General features: G+C 44.0%; 1 protein-coding gene across 1 annotated transcript in view; it reads right to left on the bottom strand.

Annotated features, from left to right (window-relative positions):
* The window catches only part of ITGA1 (integrin subunit alpha 1), a 1,037,437-nt gene that overhangs the window by 110,071 nt on the left and 899,612 nt on the right, over positions 1–27,754 (bottom strand). Inside the window, exon 28 of the mRNA XM_078675060.1 lies at positions 27,018–27,110. Within this exon, the coding sequence (XP_078531186.1) occupies positions 27,018–27,110 (93 nt within the window). The remainder of the gene's footprint in view (positions 1–27,017; positions 27,111–27,754) is intronic.

The raw sequence follows: 27,754 nt of genomic DNA, 5'->3' as shown, positions 1-27,754 counted from the left end.
CTCGAATACTCATACATAATTGAAGCAAACTCTGTTCCTTTCGCTCGAATTCCTGGAGTGGGGATAGAGTGATTCCAAACAGGAAACGTAGAGTAGCTTTGATACACAAAGCACGTTTGGGAGAGGGTCTGATACATCAGGGGATCTCTAAATCTATACTAGAATTAAAAGAGACGTACTGGTGGCCAGTGATGAATGGTCACATTCACACATTCGCATATAACTGCCTTGACTGCAACAGAGATCGCAGCAGAGAATGCCGCCAGATACCTGACTACAGTGTAGCCAGCCCAGTACAGACACCGTTGTTAGACAGCATTAGACTTTCCACATGCAGACATCCTTATGGACAAATGCAGTCCCACAATTATTAAGACAAGATTCCTTTGGATGTGGCCTCAGCGCTCGGCTGACTCTCGAACTGTTATAAAAGATTTGCGAGTCTTTATCTGCACATACGCAGTCAGCACGCTACATTCTGACCAGGGTCCTGCGTTTAGCTCTCGAGCTTACAAGGAGGCCATGGCCAATATGGGCGTTGCATTGTGGTACTCTAGTCCATTCCATCCTGAGGGAAATTTGGTAGTGGAGAGAAAAAAAGGGGATATAAAGCAATCTATAACAGCTAGGGTATTAGGCTCAGGTGACGGATGGGTCAAACATCTAATAAGTGTCCAACGTAGTCTTAACAATCTGCCAAAAAGTTCTTTAGGGGGTATCACTCCATATGAAATCCTTTTTGGAACTAGAATGATTGTGCAGGACCTCGATTGTCACACTTCAGTGGTGGAACAAAAACCCTTTGATATCAAAGATCGTTTGGCTGTTTTGCAGGGCTTGAATGAAATAAGATCCAGACAAAGTAACATACTCCTGAGGCCAACACCACTGAAGAGAAACCATTCGTCCCAGCAAGACCTCTCTGGATTCCAAAGACTGGGGATCTAGTCAGAGAACAGATCGCGGACAAGAAGGAATTTGAGCCTTCTTACAGACAACCAGTACCTGTCCTAGCCATCCACGGATCAAGAACAGCATTACTGCCGCCCCTTGCTGGTAAAAAAGAGAACAGCTTTGAGTCCATTGACCTGGTCAAACCACATCATGTGGTCAATCATACGTAGTAGGCCAAGTGGACTCCAAAAATGTAGCAGACGCCCAAATCTGGCTACTATCCAAGAGGTTCAAACTAAGAGACTCATCACGTTTGAAGAATCAGCAGTGCGAAAAGAAGGACTATGCAACAAAGCCATGGAACTTATACCTCTTGAGACCCAAATAACAGTTTGTCAAGAAATGCCTGTCCACAATGAAATAGCAACTGACTATACAAATGTAACAAGTGATCAAGTGGTTCCAGCGATTTCACCAAATCCTGATGCAATCCCTACAATTGACAGAACTGCCTCTGGCTATTTCATTAACGTTGATACGTTTTCCAAGGATCCCAGCGAACAACGCCAGTAAAAAGAACTTTCAAAGAACAAGTGACAGAACTTTTTCATCAACTGGAAAAGACTTATCTGGTTTCACCATGGATTGAATTTTGGATTGTGTTGGGTGCACTTTTTCTTCTACTTTGGTTGACTCTTGTATTTACTTTGGGTATGCTGATAAATGGAAGATATGTTAAAAAGGACACAACAAGTAAGAACATCAACTTACTCCTCAAGCCACACAAATCATCTCATCGTGAACAAAGAGACTTGTCATCAGTGAACATCACACCCGTTTCTATACCTGGTGGCATAACTTAGGACTGAACTGAATATGACATTCTTGGTATGGCGGAGCTGTTGAAAATACCACACCAATTCAAGATTTCCTTGAGTGACTTTGTTTCATCTAGTACCTTTTCTGATGATTGGGACTTAGAGACTGTTAATAATGGTGTACAGTCATAATATCGAGTCTTTTATTTCGACTGGACAGAATATCGAGTAAAAAATATAGAATGGACATAATATCGACTAGACATAATATAGACAACAAAAATATCGACTAGAGAAAATTAATATCGAATAGAATGGACATAATATCGAATCAAAAATATAGAATGGACATAATATCGACTAGACATAATATAGACAACAAAAATATCGAATTTAAGGTAAGTTAATAATAATTTTTATTTTTTGTGTAATATAAGTCTGTAGCGGGTTGTGGGTTTATAGGGGAATAGGGTGGGAAGTAATTTAATTCTAATTAATTAAATATGTTAATTTATTTATTAATATCTATTTAGAATTAATTGTTAATTAATTATTAATTGGTAATTAATTAAAATATAATTGGTAATTAATTATAATTGATTAATTGATAAATATTTTAATTTTAGTAATTTATTTTCTGTAGCGGGTTGTGGGTTTATAGGGGAATAGGGTGGGAAGTAATTTAATTATAATTAATGAAATATGTTAATTTATGTATTGATATTTATTTAGAATTAATTGTTAATTAATTATTAATTGGTAATTAATTAAAATATAATAGGTAATTAATTATAATTGATTAATTGATATATATTTTAATTTTAGTAATTTATTTTCTGTAGCGGGTTGTGGGTTTATAGGGAAATAGGGTGGGAAGTAATTTAATTATAATTAATTAAATATGTTAATTTATTTATTGATATTTATTTAGAATTAATTGTTAATTAATTATTAATTGGTAATTAATTAAAATATAATTGGTAATTAATTATAATTGATTAATTGATAAATATTTTAATTTTAGTAATTTATTTTCTGTAGCGGGTTGTGTGTTTATAGGGGAATAGGGTGGGAAGTAATTTAATTATAATTTATTAAATATGTTAATTTATTTATTGATATTTATTTAGAATTAATTGTTAATTAATTATTAATTGGTAATTAATTAAAATATAATTGGTAATTGAAAATAATTTATTAATTTTTAAATTGTAAATTAATTTATTGTTAATAGGTAATTAATTAGTATGAGTAGGCAATTTTTATAATTAAATAATTTTATTTTGTATTTATAAATAAATATTTAATATTTGTATACACTTTTTAAATATTTTAATTATTTGTAATTGGTATTACTATTTATGTTATTTATATATATTTGTGAAGTATTTACTTTCCCTACTATTGCACTCTCTGAAGTTGGAATAGTAATTTTAACCCCTACGCTATCCAACACTTTCCCTACTGTTGCACCCACTGGAGTGGGTATGCAACGTTTACAACGCTACTTTTACTATGCACTACCATTACAACAAAACTTTTAAATTGCAAAAACTTTTACAACGCATACATTTACAAAGCATGTTTTTACAACGCAGATACCGTTACAACGCATACTATTACAATGTAAGTATTAGTAAGTATATAATTATTTTTAAAAGGTTATATGTTTGGGATTTTGGGTAAAGGGGTATTTTTAGGGTTCAGGGTCAGTTTTCAGTTTTTGGGTAAAGGGGTATTTTTAGGGTTCTGGGTCAGTTTTCAGTTTTTGGGTAAAGGGGTATTTTTAGGGTTCAGGGTCAGTTTTCAGTTTTTGGGGTAAAGGGGTATTTTTAGGGTTCAGGGTCAGTTTTCAGTTTTTGGGGTAAAGGGGTATTTTTAGGGATCAGGGTCAGTTTTCAGTTTTTAGGTAAAGGGGTATTTTTAGGGTTCAGGGTCAGTTTTCAGTTTTTGGGTAAAGGGGTATTTTTAGGGTTCAGGGTCAGTTTTCAGTTTTTGGGTAAAGGGGTATTTTTAGGGTTCAGGGTCAGTTTTCAGTTTTTGGGGTAAAGGGGTATTTTTAGGGTTCAGGGTCAGTTTTCAGTTTTTGGGTAAAGGGGTATTTTTAGGGTTCAGGGTCAGTTTTCAGTTTTTGGGGTAAAGGGGTATTTTTAGGGTTCAGGGTCAGTTTTCAGTTTTTGGGGTAAAGGGGTATTTTTAGGGTTCAGGGTCAGTTTTCAGTTTTTGGGTAAAGGGGTATTTTTAGGGTTCAGGGTCAGTTTTCAGTTTTTGGGGTAAAGGGGTATTTTTAGGGTTCAGGGTCAGTTTTCAGTTTTTGGGTAAAGGGGTATTTTTAGGGTTCAGGGTCAGTTTTCAGTTTTTGGGGTAAAGGGGTATTTTTAGGGTTCAGGGTCAGTTTTCGGGTAAAGGGGTATTTTTAGTGTTCAGGGTCAGTTTTCAGTTTATGGGTAAAGGGGTATTTTTAGGGTTCAGGGTCAGTTTTGGGTTTTTGGGGTACAGGGGTACTTTGTAAAAATAAAGTAAAATTACATTTAAATTAAATTTATTTAATAAAATTAAATTATATTAAATTATATTATAATATTTTTTATTAATTTATATTCAAAAAATTATTATATACTTACCAATACTTACGTTGTAATGGAATGCGTTGTAAAGGTATATGCGTTGTAAAATCTTGCGTTGTAAATGTATGCGTTGTAAAAGTTTTAGCGTTGTAAAAGTTTTGTTGTAATGGTAGGCGTTGTAAAAGTATGCGTTGTAACGTCATACATCCCTGGAGTGGGAATAGTAATTTTAACCTCTACGCTATCCAGCGCTTTCCCTACTGTTGCACCCACTGGAGTGGGAGTAGTAAATTTGACCTCTACGCTATCCAACACTTTTGCTAATGTTGAACTCACTATAGTTGTAACAATAAATTTTAAACATTTTCTAAAATGTTATATATGTTTATTTAATAATATGTTTATATATATATATATTTATATATATATATATATATATATATATATATATATATATATATATATGTGTGTGTGTAATTTTTGGTGATATAATTTTTTTAATTATATAAATTATTTATTAAAATTACATTTTTTTATTAATTATTTCTAAGTTTATATTAAATATATTTATTACTATATTAGTTTTAACTTAATTTTAAGACATTTAAAAAAATCGATATTTTGACAGTCTATATTTTTGTAAGTCGATATTTTGGAGTCGATATTTTGGTACTTACCTGTTTGAAGATAGGGAGTCGATATTTTGTCAATCGATATTTTTTACTCGATATTTGTGTATCTCGATATTTGTGTCGTCGATATTATGTCAGTGATCCGTTAATAATATGATGTCAGACTTAGAAATGTCTGCAAAACTTACAAATCATGAATACTTAGAAGGTTCATCAGATTATGAGCAAATGTACTGTTATAATCACTATAGTCATCATTTCTTGCATAAATCTGCAAATCCTAAAAATGTATTAACTTATAACCAATGGGAACATTGTCCTACGCCATCAAAGGGTAGCTCAATAAAAAATGTGGGCAAATTTCCATACTTTTCAGGGTATAATGTTTCAAATCCAGAATCATTTTACTTTAAAAATGTTAATAGACAGGAATGAAAAGTATGTTGACAAATACAAAGCAAATTTATTCTGCGGCCTTTTATGCTCAGCTGTCCACATTAAGGTTTGACTTTTGGCAAGACACCATTGAGACGAAAACTGTCTGGGGCACAAAAGACTGGCAAGTGCAGCGATTAAAAGCTTTATTTAGAGCCTGCATCATCCCAGAGCAAATAATGTCTTTAAATGACACTGTTCAGCAGACATCTTGTCTTGGGTTAGCCAAGATAAATTATTTAAACAAACCGTCCATACCTATTTATTTTATTTATTTATTTATTTCGAGGGTTTTATATAGCGCTGCTGGACCCTGGAGTATCAGAGCGCTTTACAACAGAGGTAGAACAACAAAATATAGGATAACAATAGGTGCAAAATTAGCAACGTGATACAGTATTGCAATACGTCATTTAAAAGGGGGGAATAAAAGGAAGGTAAACTTACAAAAAGGCGAAAACAGTTAAAAGGGATATAAAGTTGCATTCAGAATGGAAGGGGGGATAAGAGAGGAGAGAAGAGTGGACAAGCTCAGTGACAGTATTGTTATATACCCCAATATTTGTTGTGGAGAAGTGCTTTGAGTTCACTTTTGAAAAGGGAGTAAGAGGGGATGCAGCGAAGGTCCTTGGCTTACCTACACCTACACCTGATAGTAATAACACTTCAGATGGGGAGGTCGACATACATACTATTTTGCTTCACAACAGAACAGATCCTGATTGGGAAAAATGGTTAATCTGGCCCACAGACACAAACACCTGTCAAGATAGATTCATGAAAAAGACACAAGGGTTCACATTCACTAGGCCAGATCCAAGATATGTTCAAAGACAGCATCCAGGGATAGTAACATCATAGAGTGTAGGGAAAATGTGCCTTGAGTGGCTTCATAAGTTTACACTAAAGGAAGGAAAATAACACTTATCTTTACCTAAATATGGTGCTGACCTGAGGGACTTCTTACAAGGACCTAAAAACTGCGTCATAAACGTTTTATATACGTCGGTATCTATGCTCTATGGAAAGAAGTGTGGAAGATTACGCAAGCAGAGACTGCAGAACGAATACGAGAAATTGATCATATTAATTCAGAGAAATCTCTCTCTGTAGTTGACAATGGGTTAACGACTCTGTCATCCAGGATATATTCTTTGGCCAGCATAGTATCCTCTGCCATAGACATAATGGAACAGGACTTGGTCTTGTTGTAACATGGTCAATCGCAATTACGTTGTTTCATGCTATTAGGCTGGACGTTACAAAATCTTCGTTCAGGCTATGTGCCTTGGCGTTTAATCAACACAACGTCACTGTTTTCTGAATTTAATCTCACAGATAAACAAATCAAATTGGCACAAGGGAAGCAGACTATACAGTGCTGAGCATGAAAAACTGGAAAGATTGCCATTTACAGTCGCTGAAAAAACAGCCATTGAATGGATAATCCATGGTACAATCACTCTGCCTGTTACAATTTTCCATTTTCAGTATTGCTTAAAACGTATACCAGCAGGCCTGTATGAAATGTTGAGTAAAGAATCCATCAAGACATCCTGGGAATTACCTTACACACACAGATGTTGGAGTGGGGGGAAAGAAGTGTTTCTTAGTGACAATAATTGTGGAAACGCACTAAGCGGTTCTCTCCTATGTCAGGGTATAAACTTACACGGGGCCTGGAACAACTTATCCTGCCACCTGCAAGGCTCACCAGCTGCAGTGATTGATCCAATTTTTAGGCAACTTTCTAATGGAAGTTACATTATGTTGAATGATCACAGCTGCTGTGGCATGTTGCCAGGTTTAGACTATCTCGTAACTATGTCAGCCAGGGTCACTTGCTGTATGCAAGTATTGTTTCCAAAAACCAAGACAGACCGGGAGTCGCCGTTATGATCTTCACTGAACATCTCTTCTATACGGATTGATACTTTGAGCAGAATGAAAGCCATTCTTTTACAAAAAACTGTGCCATTGACCTCGGCCAAAGAAACCTATGATCTGCAAATCGCAAGGACTTCTGCAGAGATATACACCCTATTAACTACAAACTGCCCTGTACATTTCTCAGAAATGTTAAGTCATATCTTAAACATGTCTGATACGAGTGGTATTGTACATGTATTTAAGACGCTTTTTTCTGGACTGTTAGCATCTTTTGAAGCAGTCCTAGGAATATTTCCAAACCTCGTGCACTCTGTGTTTGGCGGACTGCATCTCGTTTTGGGACTCGCAGCAGGGAAACTATTTTTGCTCCTTTTGCTCCGATAAGGCAAGCCAAATCACAAGCGATACCGTGTTCACCATGGAGAACACTCTTCTGTCGATGAAGTGTCGTGAGCGCATAGCCCAAATTTTGGGATTACCTTGGTTAAGAGAATTAAATACCACATGGTTTATGTCATTCAAACCAATCTGGCAAGATTGCATCTCACCTGTTCTACGATGCCTGCTATGTGGAGAAGAATGCGTGTTAGACATCTGTCTCACACTCCTATCAGTCATGCCAACGGATGTTGATGCTTTGCTGGACCCCGTAAAGGCCCATGCGCAGAGTTGACCCCAGCGGCTACCAATTCTGATGACGGCATTCATGGAGATCTCACAGACGCAAAATCCTGACGGTGAGGTCCGAGAGGAAAGCGGCAAACAGGTACCATCCAACTCGAACATTGCTAACGTGACCAAAGCTGACGGCGATGCTTCGCATCTTTGTGCAATTAATCTTCTTAACGAAGTAATCCAAGTTTCACCTACAATGGTAGACGAATTCTTCTCAGACTTAGAAGATTTGATGTTTTCTCCAAACACTAACACTGACTTTTGAATTGGCACACAGTGTTCTGAGAGACTCTGAATTCGACCTTCATTTTTCAAAACCAAGGGCCTCATTTATGAGGCCGTGCGTCACTTTTACGCCGCCGGTGCGTCACTTTTTGTGACGCAGCAGCAGCGTAAAAATTGTGCCTTGTTGCACCATATTTACATAGTGACGCATCTAGGTAGATGCGTCAATTTGTAAACCCCTGCGCTACATTATACCTACGCCAGGTATAATGTATGCAGGGTGGGCGTTCTGACGCAAGAAAGGGTCATAGAAGTCCCTTTCTTATAGATTTCACTGCGCCACTTCTAGTACACAAATGCGTCAATTTCTTACGCCTGCCTCACAGCAGGCGTAAGACTGACGCACACTGCTGGAGTTGCGTCACTTTTGTGACACACTCTAGCAATGCGTCACTTTTGCGCCATACAGACACGTCAGAAATACTGACGTATCTGTAACTCCTTGCGCCATGATGCGTCATACTGTAAATATGACGCATCATAAGTGTCGCAAGGAGGGTGCAGTGAAAAGTGACGCATCGCTGTTTTCACTCCGCGATGCGTCACTTTTCATAAATGAGGCCCAAAGCTTCTAACTTTGAAACTCTATTTTTTCAAAGAGCAAACTTTTGTTTTTCCAAATTTGTATTTTTCATTTTTTGGCACAAAATAATCTGCTCATAGTAGAACTATTCAGAGAGAACTAGAATTCTTTGAAAAACTTCCAAGAGTCAATATTTGACCTTGTCCACATTCAAACAGTTTGTATAATCTGCCATGGAATGGTCTCGACTTTTTCTTCTGTACTTAAGAGCCATTTCATGAATGTATTTTCATGATTCATTCGGATAGCATTTTCAAATGTCATCTGTATGCTTTGAATGAAACAATGCTTTAAATGCGTACAGTGGAGTGGGTGTTGGGTGGCATTTTAGGCTCCGAGTGAATATTCCCAATTTATGCCCTTATATAGGCATAGAAATCAATCCCCTATTTAGGCATGTGGAACAAGCCATGCCTGTATTTGGTCTGCATGGGCAGACCAAATACAGGCATGGCTAGTTCCACCCATACCAAACGTCACAATGATTTCTTGAAAAATCGGCTTAAGCAGTTAGGGAACTTCCCCTTGCTTGAAAATTGATTTGTCCAAGAACTCATGTACTTTGCAAAGAACAACTATTCCCTAGTGGTTCTTTCCTGATGTTATTATGCCCGACTTTATGTCAATCTATGGCATTCCTAAACACCTTCAAGGTATAAATGTACCTTCACTTGCTATGGCAAACTACAGTTGTTCGGAGCAGTTCGACTATCTACTTGCCCGAAGCAGCTCGCTACAGCAAGTGCCAAAGGAAGCCAACCCTCCAGCTGACGCACTGATCAAGAGGCTGCCCTTCTCCTGCCGAGAATCCAGCTCCAGTGTTTTGAATCTCCCCTTGCGGGGTGTTGGGAAATCGAGCCCTGTGACAGAGATACCAGTCCTCCTTCATTCTAAACCAAGGTATGGAGCTGATTAGAACCTAGAGAAACCTTTGGTAGATTCTTGGCAAATACAACTAAACCTATGCTTCACAATACTTACTTCTTCCCGCGTACTAGACTTAGGTTAGGTACATTGGGGTAGGCGTATTTAGAAGCACCAGTTGTGTATTTTAGTCAATGTTATTTATGTATGTATTTTTATATGGCTTAGAAACCATACAATGCTTTTACACTATTATTTTATAATACTATTCTCGCTGTACGCATTATACTTTGCAGTCTGCTTAACGATTGTAGCAGTTCACTTCTCTTGCATGAGAAAGAAGACTGTTCAATAAACCTTTTTATTGAAAACGCCCATCTCTCTATTTCTCTGCAAAACTCTGTTGAAACAAAGCATGCACGATTGACTGAGTGAAATACTTATCTATTGTTTCCACGACTCTAGAGATATATCTCTTATTCTTGGGAAACAAAGTTGTCATATCAGAAACTAATCCCTTCTTGTGAATTCGAGAATGTTTCTAGTGATCTCTGAGCTAGGTGGCACTCACTATTAAGTTTAGTATATTCGATTGAGACCTAGTCAACCTCAGTCCTATGTCCAATCTAAAGGATATATTATTCCAATGTGCAGAGCCTACTGGGATTATAGGAACTACACTACAGCAGTATGGAACAATGTGCACATGGTACATGTTTCTGCATTGCCAGAGGGTACTTAACGTAACATACTTCGATGCAGTACAGAGAGAGTGTAGTATTGAATAGTGTGTGCAGACTGAGTACTTGTGCTGCATGTGGAAATTCTGGTGGTAGCATGGTACATTGACACAAAAATACTAGACAGTGGTGTGTGCTGTGAATGCATGCTGATGGCAGAAATGCCTGCACTGGTACATAACAGGAGGACCATGGGCCTGCCTGGTGAATAACATGAGGAGTAGACGAATCTCGCCCAGACAGAATTGTACATTGCTGCATTCCTATAAGCTGGGTGGTACAATCACTGGGTAAGGGGGTGCCAGTCTCACCCTGTGCATTTCAAAGAGCTCTTTGATTCAGTGACAGATCACAAGGAAAAGGCCTGGTCACATCTCAGGAAGAGGGAGATGGGACTGATAAGGGAATCATAAAGGGTTGGGCTGAGGGCCCAGGATTAACCTTTGATGCACAGATCACTGTGGCTGACACCTATTTGTGAACTCTGGTCACTCCTATGAATCATGTTGTGGGGTTAATCAGCTTTGGAGTCCTGCCTGCTGTGACAGACATATTTCCAAAGGAAGTACGAAGGGGAGAGATGTTCATATCACAAAGTAGAATCCCAACATAAAACTTGTAAGGTACAGACCCTAAATCACATTTTGTGTCTGGAAAAGAACTAATAGGTAGGGGAGTGTGAGACTCCATATGTTGCCATCTGCTGAGCAGACAGAAGGGTTGAATAAGGAGGTGAAGCTCTGCAATACTTCAGCCTGTAACCAGGATTACCGGCCAAGCCTGCTAGTCCACCTGCTAGGTGGGGGGACATCACCCAGGTAAACCAAGATCACCTGCCCTGGAGCACCAGTAGCTGTCTGCTCACCAAGACAAGTGTGCCCATGAGGGAGAGGAGCGTGTTGGAGAAAGCAAGATTCACAAGGGAACCCAGATGAGTGGGGCTCCTGATCAAGGTTTAAGGAGCTGTGTCTCACTGATCGGGCCTTTGCTCGTATACAGTGTTGTGAAGTTTGGCAAGCCCGTATGCCAGGAAAAGCCATTGTGCACCAAGGACAGTGTTGCACTGATTTGGCTGTTGTCCGTGAGCTGCGTTGAGGAAGTTGGTGACCCAGTATGCCAGAAGGGGCCGCTGTGTTCCAAGAAGCTGTGCCGCATCGATCAGGTCATGATCCATGTGTGGGAAGTTGCCAAAACCATGTATGCCAGGAGGGGTCATGGAGGAGGTAACCTAAGGCTAGCATGACTGGGCAGTGGGGTTCGTTAGAGTGACCCCTTATGCCAGGATGGGCCACTTGAAGCGCAGATGTCCTCGTCATTGCATGTGACCCAAATTGCTGCTACACCCAAGATGAGGGAGGCATTTAATCAGAGGAAGCCCTCAATCACAGAGGAGATGCCATCTGAGCCCTGCCAGAGCCAGGAGACTGTCCCCATCCCTGAAAGAGAGAGAACAAGAGTTACCACGTTTGGCTGTAGCTGGAGCAACTCCAATTGTCTGGAAGCTGGTAAGCGCAGCCCCGGAGAGAGAGCCGGTGCCTGCCAGGAGTAGCGCGTGTGAGCGTGTGCAGTCCAACTTTGCAAATCTGGTCCAGGATTAACTCTGCACTGCTGCCAGGGTTCATATTGTCAGAGTGGGTTAGCTGGGAACTGAGCCTACCAGGCCGGAGAGATAAACCACCTTTGGTTCTTGTAACCCTACTTCAACTCTCAGGGGCTTATTTACAAGTCCTTTGCACTGCTGGTATGTCTTTTCTTCCCACATTAAAAGTGATGCACCAGCGGCACAAGGGACTTGTAAATAATCCCCTAAGTGACTAAACCTTATTGACTGAGTTCAAGAAGGAGAAACCCCATAAACAGGGCCTAGTAGTGGGGAATAACAGAACACCCTTTACATGGGAGTGTGCTAGCCAGGGGACTGGCCGGACAACTACTAGGGTGACTACGTTAAGGGGCAACTATGGTATTGTTTATTGAATGCAATTTACCTTTTTCGTGAATAGAATTAGAATGAAAATACTTCTTTTATACAAAATAAGTATTTAACTGGACATTGATTTATTGTGTGCGCTGAATGCACATTGAGTTATGAGTGTTCACTGATCTGTATCTACTCGTCCTCCTGAGGAAGTCTTGACTGCTCGCTCTATGTTACTTAACTGAAAGTCAGGTGCAGAAAAGAGTGCTTGACCCATTTGAGCTTGACCCATAGTAGGAGGGTCCCAGGAACATCAGGAGTAAAAGGCCTCAACCACCTTGATTGGGCCCAATAACCCCTGCTGCTCCCTGGGCCCTCTGAACTGGTTTCTGACAGTGGTAATGGTGGTGGTAATTATGGTGTTAATAATTGTGGTGGTAAAGTTGTGATAATGGTGGTAGTAAGAGTGTTGCTGCTATTGAGGTGGTCATGTTAGTAAAAACTGTGTTGGTTGTAATATTGATGGTAATAATGTTGGTTGTAATGGTAATGGTGGCAATATCACTCCCATAACTCCCAAATGTGGAGGCCTCCAATGCCCACTGCTTTGGGTTTACATCCAACTCCCAAACACTGGATTTGTTTTTAAGCCTTTCATGATATTCGCAAACAATGGGATAGATTTTTTGTACAGGAAAAAAAAGTGCAAGTAGATTTATGGGTCGAGCAGTCACACAACCCATTATTTAAATCTCTCTCTATGGTTCAAAATGTCTTGCAGGTAATATGTTTTGGTCTGTCTGCCTTCTGACAGTATTTCATCTGACACTTGATAGTGAAGCATGCCCTCATGACTAATTTTCAATCGAAATAGCCAGCAAGTGTATTTCGTGAAATTTCTCATAATTTCACGTAATTGTAGCAATCCTTTTTACAGTTTCTTTTCTTCCTATAGAGGAGTTTATAATGGTGAGCTATTTTTGCTTCATGAATCTGTTTCAGATTCACATGCAGTGCATTATTGCTGGGCGAAAATGTACCTTCTTTTTTGTGGGTGCCAACAAGCATGTGTGTAGTACCATCCCCCATGATGTCAGATGTAAGTCCACAGTGTCCCAGTGTGGGGTTGCCATCTCTAGTTTCTTTATATCATTTTTTTGGTGACTTGTACTGAGGACCCAATATTGATCAACCAATCAATCACTAAAGTTGTAGAATGCTTCTTGTCACTCACGAGGGTATCCAGGCACTGGCAGGATCCAGTTGATTAGCCGAAATGCCAGGTCTTCAAGGACTTTCGAAACTCTGGACGAGATGGGAGGTCTGTAGATGAAAGGATAGCTTGTTCCATGTCTTCGATGCTAGGTCTGAGAAGGAGCAGCCTCCACAACTGCTAAGTTGGATGCGGTGGGAAAGGTCTTAGAGAAAGGGATGCAGAGTAGAAGTGTCAGGTGGGATGATGGAAGTTCAGGCGGTGAGTAAAGTAGGCAGGTTTGCAGTAGTGTAGATACTTGTATGCATGGGTCAGGAGCTTGAACTGGCATATTTTCTGTACAGGGAGCTAGTGGAGTTCCGTGAGGTAGGGGATGATGTGGGTTTGTCTAGGAAGGTCCCAGATGACTCTGGCTTGGGTATTCTGTATGGTCTATAGTCATCGGAGGAGGAGCGCTGCAATCCCTGCGTAGAGAGAACTGCCATAGCCCAGTTGTCTGGAGATGAGGGCCTGGGTGATGATGCTTCTTGAGCTTTTGGGTAGCCCTTTGAATATCTTATGAAGCAGTCGGAGGATGAAGAAGCAGGAGGAGGAGACGAAGTTGACCTGAGTTGTCATGGTTAGCTTGCTGTCCAGAATGATGCCTAGATTTCTAGCATGGTTACTAGGGGTAGGAGTAGGTCTGAGTTCTGAGGACCACCAGAATGCATCCTATGGGGAGCTTTTGTTTCCGAAAATCAGTACCTCCGTCTTGTCCATGTTGAGCTTTAGGCAGTTGTCCTTCATCCAGTTAGCAACCTCTGTCATGCAGTTGTAGAAGCTGGTCTTGGTGGTGTTTCTGGAGAGGAAGAGGATGAGTTGTGTGACATCGGCGTAGTATATAATGTTGAGTCTGTGGGTTTTTGCGTTGCTGGCCAGAGGTGCCATATATGTGTTGAATAGAGTGCAGCTGATCAAGGATCCTTGGGATACTCCATAGATGATTTCTTAAGGTTCCGAGATGAATGGGGGACTTATCTGTCATAAATGTATTCATCCTAATTAAGTTTAGAAAAAGTACACAGTCTTATGAGGAGATGTACTAATTTATAGTGCAACACAGCACAGCAACCAAAATTGCTGCATTGTGTTGCACTAGGAGGTACAAAGAGGGATATTCAGAAAACTCTTACCTGACGCCGGGGGCCACCGCAGTTGACGCTGCTACCGCCGTTGAGGCTGCTGGGTCCCTGACGCTGCGAGGTGGAACTGCAGCTCCCAGCAGGCTTCACGAGGCCAGCCCACCTGTTTGCGGTCATCACGCGCCCGGAGGCGCTGCAAAAGGCGGAGGCTCTCACTGGAGAGCGGGGGCATTCAGAAAACTCTTACCTGACGCCGGGGGCCACCGCAGTTGACGCTGCTACCGCCGTTGAGGCTGCTGGGTCCCTGACGCTGCGAGGTGGAACTGCAGCTCCCAGCAGGCTTCACGAGGCCAGCCCACCTGTTTGCGGTCATCACGCGCCCGGAGGCGCTGCAAAAGGCGGAGGCTCTCACTGGAGAGCGGGGGCATTCAGAAAACTCTTACCTGACGCCGGGGGCCACCGCAGTTGACGCTGCTACCGCCGTTGAGGCTGCTGGGTCCCTGATGCTGCGAGGTGGAACTGCAGCTCCCAGCAGGCTTCACGAGGCCAGCCCACCTGTTTGCGGTCATCACGCGCCCGGAGGCGCTGCAAAAGGCGGAGGCTCTCTCCGCATCGCGGACGCGCGCGGGCGTCGCCGGGCTGAGCCCGGGCAGAGGGCGGGCCGTCTGTGGCCGTCCGGGGCAGGAGGAGGCAGGGCTGGGCCACCCCCCTTACATCCTCTGCAACGGGTCCAAGTTCTTGGTGCTTCACTGTGGGCCCGGAATCCAGCATGTCAACCCGTTCCGGTAAGGCCTTGAGGGGTGGCGGTGAAAGTGCCCCAGGGGGTGCCATGTTTGGTTCTATGGACAAATTCCTCACTAGGGTGGCGGCTGTTATTGACAATGAGATCGCCATATCAGAACGGCGCCTCTCCTTTGACTTCCCCCCTTCCAAAAGCCCTTCTTCGGCATCAGTGATGTCCTCATCAATCTCCATTTCCCCTGCACCATTGCTTGGGGATTTACCTGGGGATTCTCATATTGCACCACTAGAGGTTGGAACAGATGGGGTAGAAAGTTTGCTGATTGATTCTCACCTCGTCAGCCCTTGTACCGTGGTTGTAGAGTCCCGCCCCGACCTTTCCACAGCCGGTTCTCCTGGCATTCAGTCCCATTACTGCTCTGACGCTCCCACACCCGATCCACAACTTCCGCCCAAGACTCGATCTATCCAGGGGCCTATGAAAAGGAAAGGGAAAAGGGCGACCATCATTCGAAAGGGCTGTCACTCCACGCTTATTAAGCACGCCAGGTACCAGCCCCAGAGGGGCCCCACACTCCCAGGTGCTGGAGGATCTGCACCACCTAGGAATTCTAATGCCCCTCCAATCGTAGCTGACACAGTGCTACCTCCCCTGTTGGTTCCAGCAGTACCTGACCTAGCCAACGAGGGTCTCTTTTTGGAGCCGATCGAGAAACTGGTCAGGTCTCTTTTGGTACCACTTATTGACCAAGTCAAAAGTTTGGGGGACAGGCTTGACCGTTTTGAACAGGTTACCAGGGACAACTTCTTTTCCCTGAAAACCTTGTTCAAATTACAGCCGAAGTCCAGCGAGGACAGGACAGATAGGAACACTGGGAAAGAGGCTCTAGTGAGTCATCCTCCAGGAGAACAGTCGACACAGCCGCCCAAGCGACCAGCTCTTGGGAACGCTTCCTCGGCCGCCTTCCAGGATGGCTCGAGGCAGTCAAGGCCGAATGTCTCCACGCATGCTGCCCAGGTGCATGCCATTCCTCTCCCAGTTGTAACAACCCCTGTGCCTAACCTAGGTCAAAGGAAACATCAGAAGGGAGGGATGGGTCCAACTTCTCAACCTGGGGCCGCTTTACACGCCAAAACTGGTGGTGCAGCGACAACCGTTAAGGCTAAACCCACCACCCTTCCGCCCAATAACCCTTCTCCACCGGCTTTTTCGCAGAAACCTACACGAAAGTGTCCCCCAGTTAACCTCCCCCCTGAGTGCCACCCGTTTGTTGTCGTCCTCACTAAAGTCCCCCCTATTAGGAATACCCAGCAGGAAAATCATCAGGCGCTTAAGAACAAGGTCATCCATTGGCTGAAAATCAACAGGCCCCTCCCTTCGGGAGTGGATGGCATAATTCTTGGCGTACGCAGGGTGGGTTGGATCGGACACGGGAAAAAATCTCTTGAAGGGGATTGTGTGGTGGTTAATTTCCAAGACGCAAGAGTCGCCCATTTGATATGCTCCCAAGGGCGATCTACGGCTGGAATGGGTGTCGATGTAGTCGACTTAACATTCTTCTACCCACGGACTATCACAACCACTCCTACCATCCATCTTGGTCAACTCCCCTATAATAGTAGTCCTGGGGGTCAATTTTTTGTAGAAAACATCGTCCACTGTCATCCTTCCCCGGGAGTCTTCTCACAGCAGTTATATCCAGCCCCAGTCACACAGAATTGGGGCTCCTGGGGTTGCTGACTCTGTGACGCTCCCGGGGAGGCCCTTGTGGCTTTGAGCCCTGCTGCCGAGCCTACACCCCTCCTCAAAACCGGTAGCCCCTCGACTACATCACAAAGCCAGGCTACTGTCGAGTTTGAAAAAGAGCAAGGGGAGATCGGGGCACTTTCTGACCTTCTGGTTAGCCTCCCTGGTGTGGGTGTTGTGGACACGCTGCACCCTGTCGAGGACTGTAGCATTACGGCTGTGACGGACCCCCCGATTAGGGTTTTCAGCTGGAATGTGGCGGGCCTCGAGAGGAAGCTAGCGCTGCCGGACTGGAACGCGCTAGTGGAGCAACACTCCATATGCCTGTTCCAGGAAACCTGGAGTGGGGTGCCCCTGCACAAGGTAGGATATTCCACCCACTTTTTGCCAGCAGTTCTTAGTGCAACTGGTAGGGGCCGCCCTTCGGGTGGCCTCTTAATTTGGGTGGCTTCAGCACTTAACTGCAGGGTGGTGGAGCGGGATACCAAATGCCCGGATCTCCTCAACATATTGTTGAAAAATCCCCAGGGCCGAGTCATCCTAAATATTTTTAATATTTACGCCCGAGGCACAAAGGGGGGTAGAGAATCCCCAGTAATAGCCTGTCTAGAAGTCCAGCTTCGCTCGTCACTTCACAGGTCTTGTACCTTGTTGGCGGGCGATTTCAATTGTACCTTTGAGCCCCTGGACCTCGAAATTTTAACTGATCAAGAGGAACATGACATCAGGTGGGGGATTCCGTCCCTTGAACTCAGTCCCATTAAAAAGTGGACAGAAGTGGCCCTTCAGATCAACTCATTAGCTATGGAGTTTGGTCTGAGGGCTGCCAATGGCAGGACTAGGTCCGACAAAGCAGGGGCCCACACCTATAATAGGCCAGGGCATACGTCACGGATCGATTACTTTCTCCTTGACATGCACCTGTGGAGCATGGTGGAGGACATGGTGATTATACCATCTGTCGAGAGTGATCACAACCTCCTCTCTCTCACCTTGTCTCACAGGCGGCTAACTAGCACCGCGAGTATAACCTCTCGTAACCCTGCCCCGGACCTGTCAGTAGTCGCCAACTGTGGACGGCGGCTAAAGTGGGCGAAGTTGGCACTTTCAGAGGAGAAAACTTCTGCCATTAGGCAGCTTCTTGCCTCAGCCCTAGTTAATCTTGACCCCCAAGAGGATGGGTTGCTGGAGGTGGCCCCAAGGTTCTGTACCATAACCCAGGCTATTAGTGACCTCTTTGTAGTTCCAGCCAATACGAACAGAAGGAATCCAAGCTCACGAGCTAGACAGGGCTGGTACAATCAGAAGTGCAGGGAGGCGAAGTCACTTCTCATTGAAGCAGTCAAGTCCAAACTACTGTCCAAGACTAGGGTGGCCAGGAGACATTATGCGCTCTGCCAAAAATACGCTAAGATGGAGTGGGAGGATATCTACTGGCAGGACCTCGGCTGCCAGTCGTGGGAAAGACGCCAAAGGTTTTTGGGACTTGGTGGGCAATAGGAACCGTCCCGAAGACACCCTGAGGACCTGTACTATCAATGCCCAGACATGGTTCTCCCACTTCCAAAAACTCTATTCTGCAGCCGAAGGCCGACTAAACGACCCCTTTAACCTCCCGCCCTTCACCCCAGTCCAAGACCTGGAATTTTTTTCTGTTTTGGATGTCACAAAGCAGATTAAAACCTTGGTACCATTAAAAGCAGATGGTCCGGATGGCCTACCAGGCGATATCCTCCGAGCATATCCGGAAGAATGGGGGGTACTAATCTCCGCACTTCTCAATGCAATCGTTGTGGGAGGCCCTGTACCAGATTCCTGGAGAGGTGCGGAGGTGGTCCCCATCTACAAAAAGGGCAGCCGGGATCTACCCGGGAATTACAGGCCCATAAGCCTAATAGACTCGAGCCAGAAACTGGCGGGGAAAGCCATTTTGGGGAGGATCTCACAATGGGTGGACGATAACCACATCCTGTCCGATATGCAAGCCGGGTTCCGTCCAGGCACAGGAACCATCGAACAGGTTTTTAGGCTCCTGCTACTACACTGGAAGGTGGTGGAGCTGGGCAAAGGCAGTCTTTATCTGGCCTTTATTGACCTAAAGACTGCCTTTGACCTGGTTCCTAGGGAGGAACTTTGGAGGGTGCTTCACGGACTGGGGATGCCCCCGTATTTATTAAACCTCCTCATCAAACTGCACAATAACACCTATGCCCAGGTCAGATGGGGGTTGAACGGGGAAAAGACCGATAAGATCAGGGTCGAGAGGGGAGTAAGGCAGGGTTGTGTCCTGGCCCCCACCTTATTCTCCCTCTATATCAATGGAGTGGTAGATCACCTACTCGGCGAACCAGCAGACGCCCCCACTCTGGGAGGCGCATAAATTCCAACCTTGCTGTTCGCCGACGACACCCTCCTCATCTCCAAAATCCCCCAAGGTCTCCAGACACTACTGAACCGCTTTCAGGACTTTTGCACCACTAAGGGACTTGTCATCAACGTGGAAAAAACCAAGTACCTAGTTATGCATCCACCACGCAAACTTGGCCGCCCTCCCATTCTGAACTCCATACCCCTTGAAAGAGTGGCAGAATTCGATTACTTGGGAATTCGACTTAACGACGCGATGAGCTGGACCGCCCACATCAATAAAATGACAATGGTCCACAGAAGGGTGGGGGGGGCCCTCCTTAAGGAGTTCAACAACTCAACAAAACACTGTGTTGCCCCTCTACTAGACATATACAAAGCACGTGCGGTCCCTGCGTCACTTTATGGAGCCGAACTGTGGGGCCTGGGCAAAGTGGATTTACTGAGCAAGGCCGAAAACAAATTCATTAAAGATCTCCTTGCCATTCCTTCGAGTAGTCCGACTATCCCAGTGCTCATGGATACTGGCTGCAAAGCTATAAGGGATCAGGCCCGTCTTCGACCCCTCTTGCTCTGGGCTCGCCTGTGGAGGGTTCCTGAGCTAAAATCTTATGCCAATGGTCTAGCTGAGGTGATGCACTCCGACGGTTGGCATAGCATCAAATGGCTGAAGGACATTAAACATCTTTTAGGGGACCTAGGCCTGGACTCCTGCTGGCATAGCCACTCCGCTCCCCCGAAGGAGACCTTAAAAAAACTTTTTGGGGAGTGGGTTGGTGTGAAGCGCATCAGTAGCCAGCAGCACTGCAAAACCACCGCAGCCTTTCTGCTGATAAAAGATGTCGTCACCTACGAGCCGTACATGGACATAATAACAATCGCCATGGATCGGTCCCTGTACATCAAATTCCGGTTAGGAACCCTACCCTTGGCCGACTTCTGCTCCAGGTGGAATAAACCCCAGTCCTCATCACGCTTTTGTGCTCTTTGTCCCGATAAACCAGAGACGGTGCCACATTTTCTTTTCGAATGCCCGGACTATGGTCGCCCCAGATCACCATGGCTTGGTCCTATCTGCAGAGAATTGGGTACCCGCCAGTACTCTGTTGCCCTCCGGATTCTTTTAACCAATACAGCCCCTCCCATTGTTTGTGCTGTTGCCAAGTTTTTAAAATGGGCTTGGTTGATTAGACATAGAAGACTGTCCATATCAATGTAATCCTCTTTTTTAATTAATTTATGCTGATCTAATGTGTTTCATTCTTTCATCGAATGTACAGTCATACTTTTTTTTCGACATGCTGTTTTTATCTTTTGTACTGCTTTTATGATATATGCATATCGAAATAAAGTAATCAATCAATCAATCACAAGGAAGTGGAGGTTAGAGGAGTTTGCCTTCCTGGCTTAATGCCTCTCTCCTCCACTTCTGAAAATGCAAGGTTGCACCGTATTTACAAGAATGTGGTGCAGCCTTGCATTCCCCCTGCGATGGCGCTAAGTTTAGCAACTTAGCGCTAATGCAGGCATCCTTGCACCAGAAAGCAAGGCTGTCTGCGTGCGGGAGAGGATTGTTTATGTGTAGGAAGGTGTCCCTTCCTGCACATAAATAATCCTAGAAATGCCATTCTGTCACTTTCATGCCTGCTGCTTAATACAGCACACATGAAAGTGACAAAATGCCTTTTAAAAAAAAACTTGGTTTATGTACAGGAAGGGACACATGTAAAAAGCAGAAAGGAGGAGAAATAATGCAATTCTCCTCGTTTCGCCAACTTAAGACCAGGTTTTACCTGGTCTTAATTTTGGCGCTGCCTCCTATGTACGCCACCCTTGTTCATAGGGGGCAGCATCAAAATAAATGGGTGTTGCGGTGGAACACCAACCGTAACACCCAGTGCCCACCCCTTTCATGCTAACCATAGCGTGAAAGGGGGCCTTATGTACAAGGCAGTGCTAAGCCACGTTAAAAGGCTTAACACTGCCTTCCCAGCTCCTATCGCCACAACAATGTCAATATAGGTGATGCTGTGATGGCAATAGGGGCTTGTACCTATGCCCCTAAGAATCTTTGTAGCTATAGCACTGCTGTTCTCTTTCCTGGTTCTTTCAGCCTCCCTAGCACCATGACCACACACAGAGAACAGACTGTGATGTTCGGAGGGCACACCTCTAATCCGTTTTCTCTCCCTTGAGGGGTGCCTCAAAGGACGTCATTATCCCCAACATTATTTAACATCTCTGTCACTCCCTTGGCAAGACTTATTCTATCTCATGGTTTCTCCACCATAACCTATGCGGGTGACATGCAGATAGTCGTATAAATTACATCTGATGCAAATAAAGTGGGCAGACAATTCCTTGCCTTCCTCCCTTAGGCATTTATAGAATAGGCTCTGTTTTAGAAAATCTCTCAAGACCTGGTTCTTTGCCCCAAGTTCCAAGCAAGTATCCTAATTTCTTAGATCAGCGGCAGCATTGTTTTAGCGCTAAGACGCCTCTGTATTTGCGTGCTTTACAAACACTTTACGTAGTACTTACACCTTTGCACCATAGCACAAAGGTGTGTATCTTATGTCTAGAATAGTATTTGTGCTGGAAGGCTACCCTTGCAGTACAAAATACGATGCTTAGTCATGGTTGAAATCTTTTCTAACATTGTATGTGTGCTGTGCAGTGCAGCACACATGAGGTGTGTGGAAAGATGGTTTTAAATAAAATATTTCTCCATGGTAGCTCCTTGTTTTTGGTGGAAAACCCTGTCTACTATCGTTGTTAGATGCTTGTTTCTGGTCCAGGTATGACCTGGCCGGACAGTTGGGGCTGTTTCTTTTCCCATGAGGAACAGGGTCAAGACTGATTTGCCTATGGCTGAGTCCAAATTGGGGTGGCATAGTGAGCAAAAGAATGATGGATTAAACCCAGGTCTGTGACTGGGGGTGAGTGGTTGAAAAGTTTCAGCACTCAGTCCATCATCTTGTTGTATTTGCATATTTGCCATGTATGGCCAAAGGTATGCCCAGACGTGGGTCCCTTGCTTACTGTGCCACTGGATTCAAGCTAGCCTGGCTGATGAAGGGTGATACCCCAAAAACGGTCCCAAGATGCTGGTTTCTGGTCCAGGGAGGACCCACCTGGCAGTTCTGGCTGGGCTGTTCCCATGAGGAACAGGGAGGGTCAAGACTGATGTGCATTTGGCTTGGTCCAAACTGGGGTGGCATAGTGAGCAAAAGAACGATGGATTAAACCCAGATCTGTGACTGGGGGTGAGTGATTGAAATGTTTTCATCACTCGGTCCATCATCTTGTTGTGTTTGCTATATTGCACCCTGTGTGCACACAGTTTTAAACTGCCATTTCGACCTGGCAAAGTAAACCCAACCTTCTTTTTTTAATACATATAAATCACCCTTTGGGTAGGCGCTGGACAGCCCATAGGGCAGGGTGCAATGTATTTAAAAAGTAGGACATGTATGTTTAAAGTTTCAATGTCCTAGTAGTGAAAAACTGTTAAATTTGTTTTTCACTACTGCAAGGCCTACATTTCTTATAGGATATAATTGGAGTTATCTTATTGCCCATTTTATAAGTGTAATTTCGAAATAGGACCAGGTAACCAGTTCATGCTTGGTGTCTCTAGAATTGTAATGAAAAATCCTAAAAATGGTTGCAGGAAAATGCCCCTTTTTGACATGGACACCCCCACTTTTTGCCCGGTATTTGATGTGATTTCAAGTAGAAGTGCACTGGGTCCCTTCTATCCTGGTTCCGAGTGCCACATCTGGATTTATCAATAAATGCACACAGAGGGCACCTTAGTGGTGTCCCCCGAAAACCCACGAACTACTGGTGTGCTGACTGACTGGTCTTCGCCAGCCTGCCACCAGAGAAGAGTTGTGACCTTAAAGGGTGAGGGCCGCTGCTCTCAGAAGGTCAGAAACAAAGCGTGCTCGGGCGGAGGGTAGTTACACCCCCTCCCACAGGATAACCTGCAGATTAGCAGTCCAAGGTAGGAGAGCTTTAAAGATCCAAAAACGTTTGGTATGCAAATCTGGTTTCTCTCACAGGAGAAGAGGCCGACCGCCTCTGTCTAGGGCCCTTTAGCACTTGGATAGGCAGGAAAATTAGCTAGTCAGATAGGCGATGTCCACCTTCAGGCTATTGCCACCACTAAGGTCAGCTACCTGAAGTGGAGGCGACTTTTCAAAGTTAACCATCTTGGTGATGGCAAACTTAGCAATTCTGAGACAGGATTATACCCACTTTCCCCAGGAAGTGGTCATATAGGGGTCATTGTGACCACAACGATAGGTATCCCATTGGCTACTACCCTACACTACCCTAACAAGCGTACATTTGGTATTTAGGGGGTCCCTGGCACCAGAGAAGCTGATCCGGCAGACCTATGAAGAAGGAGGACACTGAAGAGCCTCAAAAGCAAAGTCTGAAGACGAGCAACTCACTTGGCACCAGCCCTGCTGGCCTGTCTGCTGTTCTCTGTCGAATTGCACCAAAGTCCTCTTGTCCTGCAGGCTGTCATGCCTCAAAGCCTGGGAGGACTGCCTGCCTTCAACAAAGACCCAGGGACTCCCGTCAAGCAGCAGAGCTGCTCTCCTGCAACCTGAAGAAACTCAAAGAAGAAACGCGAGGACTCCCGAACAGCCAAAACCTGATATCGCCTAGCACCACTGCACCCAAACCCCCTAGCCTGAGTTGAAGTGGTGATGTCAATGTGGTCCCCAAGCCCTCAAATAACAGAGGCCCCCTCAATGGCGTATGCTCCTGGATGAAAAAACCCGACTCTCTGTACCCGGCCGCCTGGCCTAAGGAGAAGAGGACCATAAGTGTCCCCACATCCCCTAGTATCACAAGACATGAATCCTCTGGTGGGTTCAGCCTGACTGACCTCCCAGTCCAAACCTTCAGCCTCTTTTTGCAAAGACCGATCCCCATAGACTAACATTGGGCCCCTGGCCCTGAATTGCACCACTGCACCTGGCCGCCCTAGTACTGCTGGAAGTGACCACCTGCTGCTGCCTTGGACCTTGCCCATGCTCACCATGAGTCCAGGAGATTAGTCTTGTAAGTTGCTGTACTGTACCTGAATGCTGTACTTGTTTTTCCTCCCATGGGATAACATTGCAGCTTCTGAAAAATGCACTCTCGTCTTTTTAAACATAAAAAACATTGCTCTTGCAAAATGAACTTATCTGATCGTATTCATTCTTGTGCCTAAATATATATAAAGATACGTGTTATTTTTACAAATTGGTGTGCATCTCGTTCTTGAGTTGTGTGCATCATTTATTGACTTTTGTGTGTATTTGAAAATGTCTAACACTCTTCTCTGATAAGCCTAAGGCTACTTGAGGACACTACCCCCTAGAAGAGCACCTGGGGATTGCTAGAGGAAGCCCCTGTCCACTTGTAAGGGAATAATTGGACTCTTTACATGATATTCCTCTTTTTTGGAATATCATATAAAGAGCCAGCTTCTTACAATGATGAAGTTGGATTTTAATTTAACAATTTGGAAATTGTCACTTTTAGAAAATTTGCATTTTCTTGCCTTAGCCATTTGTGCCTGCAGCCGGTCTCTAGGTCACATGACTGGGTGTGAGTGACAGTTGGGCTTTGTGTATTTCTCCTAGATAGCCACACACAATGGGGAGCTTAGGTGTGACTGAATAGGCCATCACTGGCAAGATGGGAGGGAGGAGCAGGGTCAGCCCCACTTACACTTGAATAGGCATAACATAGCACCAGCCCCTGCAGTGGGTTCTTAAGCCCCATGTGGGGCTCCCTGGGTACTGACCCTTATTGTGGCTCAGGGAGCTGTATTCAGGCTTTTGTGCTCTTTGCAACTGCACATGGGTCAGTTTGCACCGAGACCTCGTCGCTCGCATCGCGATTCAATGTAAAGCTCCAGCAGACAACTCTTTGCATGACAGCATCAACCGCTTGGATAAAAACTTGGATCTTCGATAAGTAAATGCACCCGCCTCCCCAAGCGCCTTGAGACCCTCTGGGTGAGTAGTGCGCTATATAAATTTCTGAACTTGAACTTGCTTGCAGCAGACCACCGCACCGATGCTCCAGAAATGGCCTGCCCACAACACCTGGCCTCCTATTCTGGCTACACCGACGGTCTCACACGATTCTCCCCCTGTTCTTCGCAGCCCCCTCTTTCTTGAACAGGGCTCTTAGTGTGGATCTGAGGATGTAAACTTCTGCTGACCTAACGAGGTGGCTGTTGCTGACCTTCGCGCCACCGCAGTCAGCCTGAATGTTTGACTTTGATCTGGTCCAGCACGAGCAGATGTTCCTAATTGGTGCTTTGTGCTTTTATTTTATTCACATTTTTTAACTTGGTGTGGAATCCTTTTTGGGTGGTGCTTGTCACTTTATATTTGTTTGAAGTGTTGCACAAATACTTTTCACCCTCTAAGTTAAGACTGACTGCTCTGTGCCAAGCTACCAGAGAGTTGAGCACAGGTTATTTAAGGGTTGGCTTTTGGCTCACCCTGAAATGGATAGTAGTTGCTGCTTGACCAGGGCTCACACCCCAGTTAAACAGCAACCCAATTACTCATAATGATCAGTGCTTCCCAAACCTTTTAGCACCACAACCCTATTTTTAGAACGGCAAACCTTTGCAAACTACCTAGCTTTAATGGACATGAGGCAGGTGATTTTATTTTAATGTAAGTAAAGCATCGTGTGGTAGCACACTTTCATGTACTAACATAACATTTTCCATTGAAATGGCCATTAACTGCACAAACATGCAGTTCTACTGATAAATCTATACTGCACACAAATGGTAATGTGTGTAAATTGGGGTTTAGTGAATATTTATTACTTGTGCATCACCAAGTGATATGTCTTGATTTCTTTTGATCCTTATGAAATCTTTGTTTCCTTCATACTTCCGAATTACAGAAAATGTACTTCATTTTTGCTTTCCTAACTGCTGAAATTGTACTGTTTGTTTACAAGTATTTACATTTTTCGTGTTGGAAAAAGATGACATATACAGCCTTTCCTGTTTGCACTCACTGTTCCTCGGCAAGATTGTCAAATAATTCACTTTACTTTCACTGACTGCAAAGAGAGAAGCGTTTGTAAACGCCAATCGCCATGTTAAAGAAGCAGCAATTTGTCAGAAGACATATCCTGACATATGATCGCTGTCTTTTGACTTTAAAGCACAGCAAATGTTAAAAGATAAATGCTGAATTTAAAGGCATCTTGATTTATTGCTTTGACTTTTGCGGCCCACCAAAAATCAGCTCCCAACACACCAGTGGGTTGCCACCCACAGTTTGGGAAACGCTTATTTAGGTCATTTACCTGTTACATATCATTTTCTGCATATTAAATCATATCAAAAGAGTACAATAGTGGCTGTCGTTGTGGACACAAATGTTTCTTAAAAATATGTGTATGTCTATTTTATTAACATTTGAGTATCTTTGCTGTAATAATAGCCTCATCAAAAGATCTGAGCCTTTGCAACATGCTTACCTCCCTTTGCTGGTTCTCGCTGCTCAGGACCAATGACGTTTTTTCACTTTTAAGATGAGCATTTACAAGAACATTCAGAGAATGAAGACCTGCCTAGCAAACAAAAAAACACAGTTACATTTTTTTCCAGGAAGGAAATTCAGATAAAGTTCAGAACATATAGGCATTTGTGAATGGAGCCATTTATGACTGTACATGACATTCATTGTTTTTGGTCTAATACATTCATGGTTGTATGTTTAGACATTTTGAAACAGATTCTGTGCTTGGGTAAAAACCATCAGACACATTAAGCATGTCTATTTCAGTAACTTATTGTCATCAGCTTCATACTACAACATACTATTATTGTTCTTCACTGTCCCAGAGTTTTTATTCTGTTTTTGTCTCTACATTCTCCACTTTCTTCTTTTGTACAAATAATCCCGAGGCTACCTGTGGTGACGCGCTCTAGTTGTTGTGAGCGTGCGCCCGGGGCAGGCTGGGAACGTGAGGTGGCCATTTTGGGGATTCCGCGAAATGAGCAAGAGAAAAGTCGCGTTCCCGGCGCTCGGGAAATGAAACCCTTTCAACTTATAACGTGTCCGAGTGTTCCTTGTAAAAACGGACCATTATAAACTGGCGACGAGGCTGCAGACGCCACGACCACCCTCCGTGTGGCACTAGACCAGAACCCACATCACCGTATAAGTAGACCCGAGCGCGGCAGAGGAGCGATCTGCTCCACGAGGTAGAGG

Source organism: Lissotriton helveticus, chromosome 2_1 (assembly GCF_964261635.1).
Source record: "Lissotriton helveticus chromosome 2_1, aLisHel1.1, whole genome shotgun sequence".
NCBI classification, from domain to species: Eukaryota; Metazoa; Chordata; class Amphibia; order Caudata; family Salamandridae; genus Lissotriton; species Lissotriton helveticus.
The sequence above is the reverse complement of the archived record's forward strand: the minus strand, read 5'-3'. Positions and strand labels throughout refer to the sequence as shown.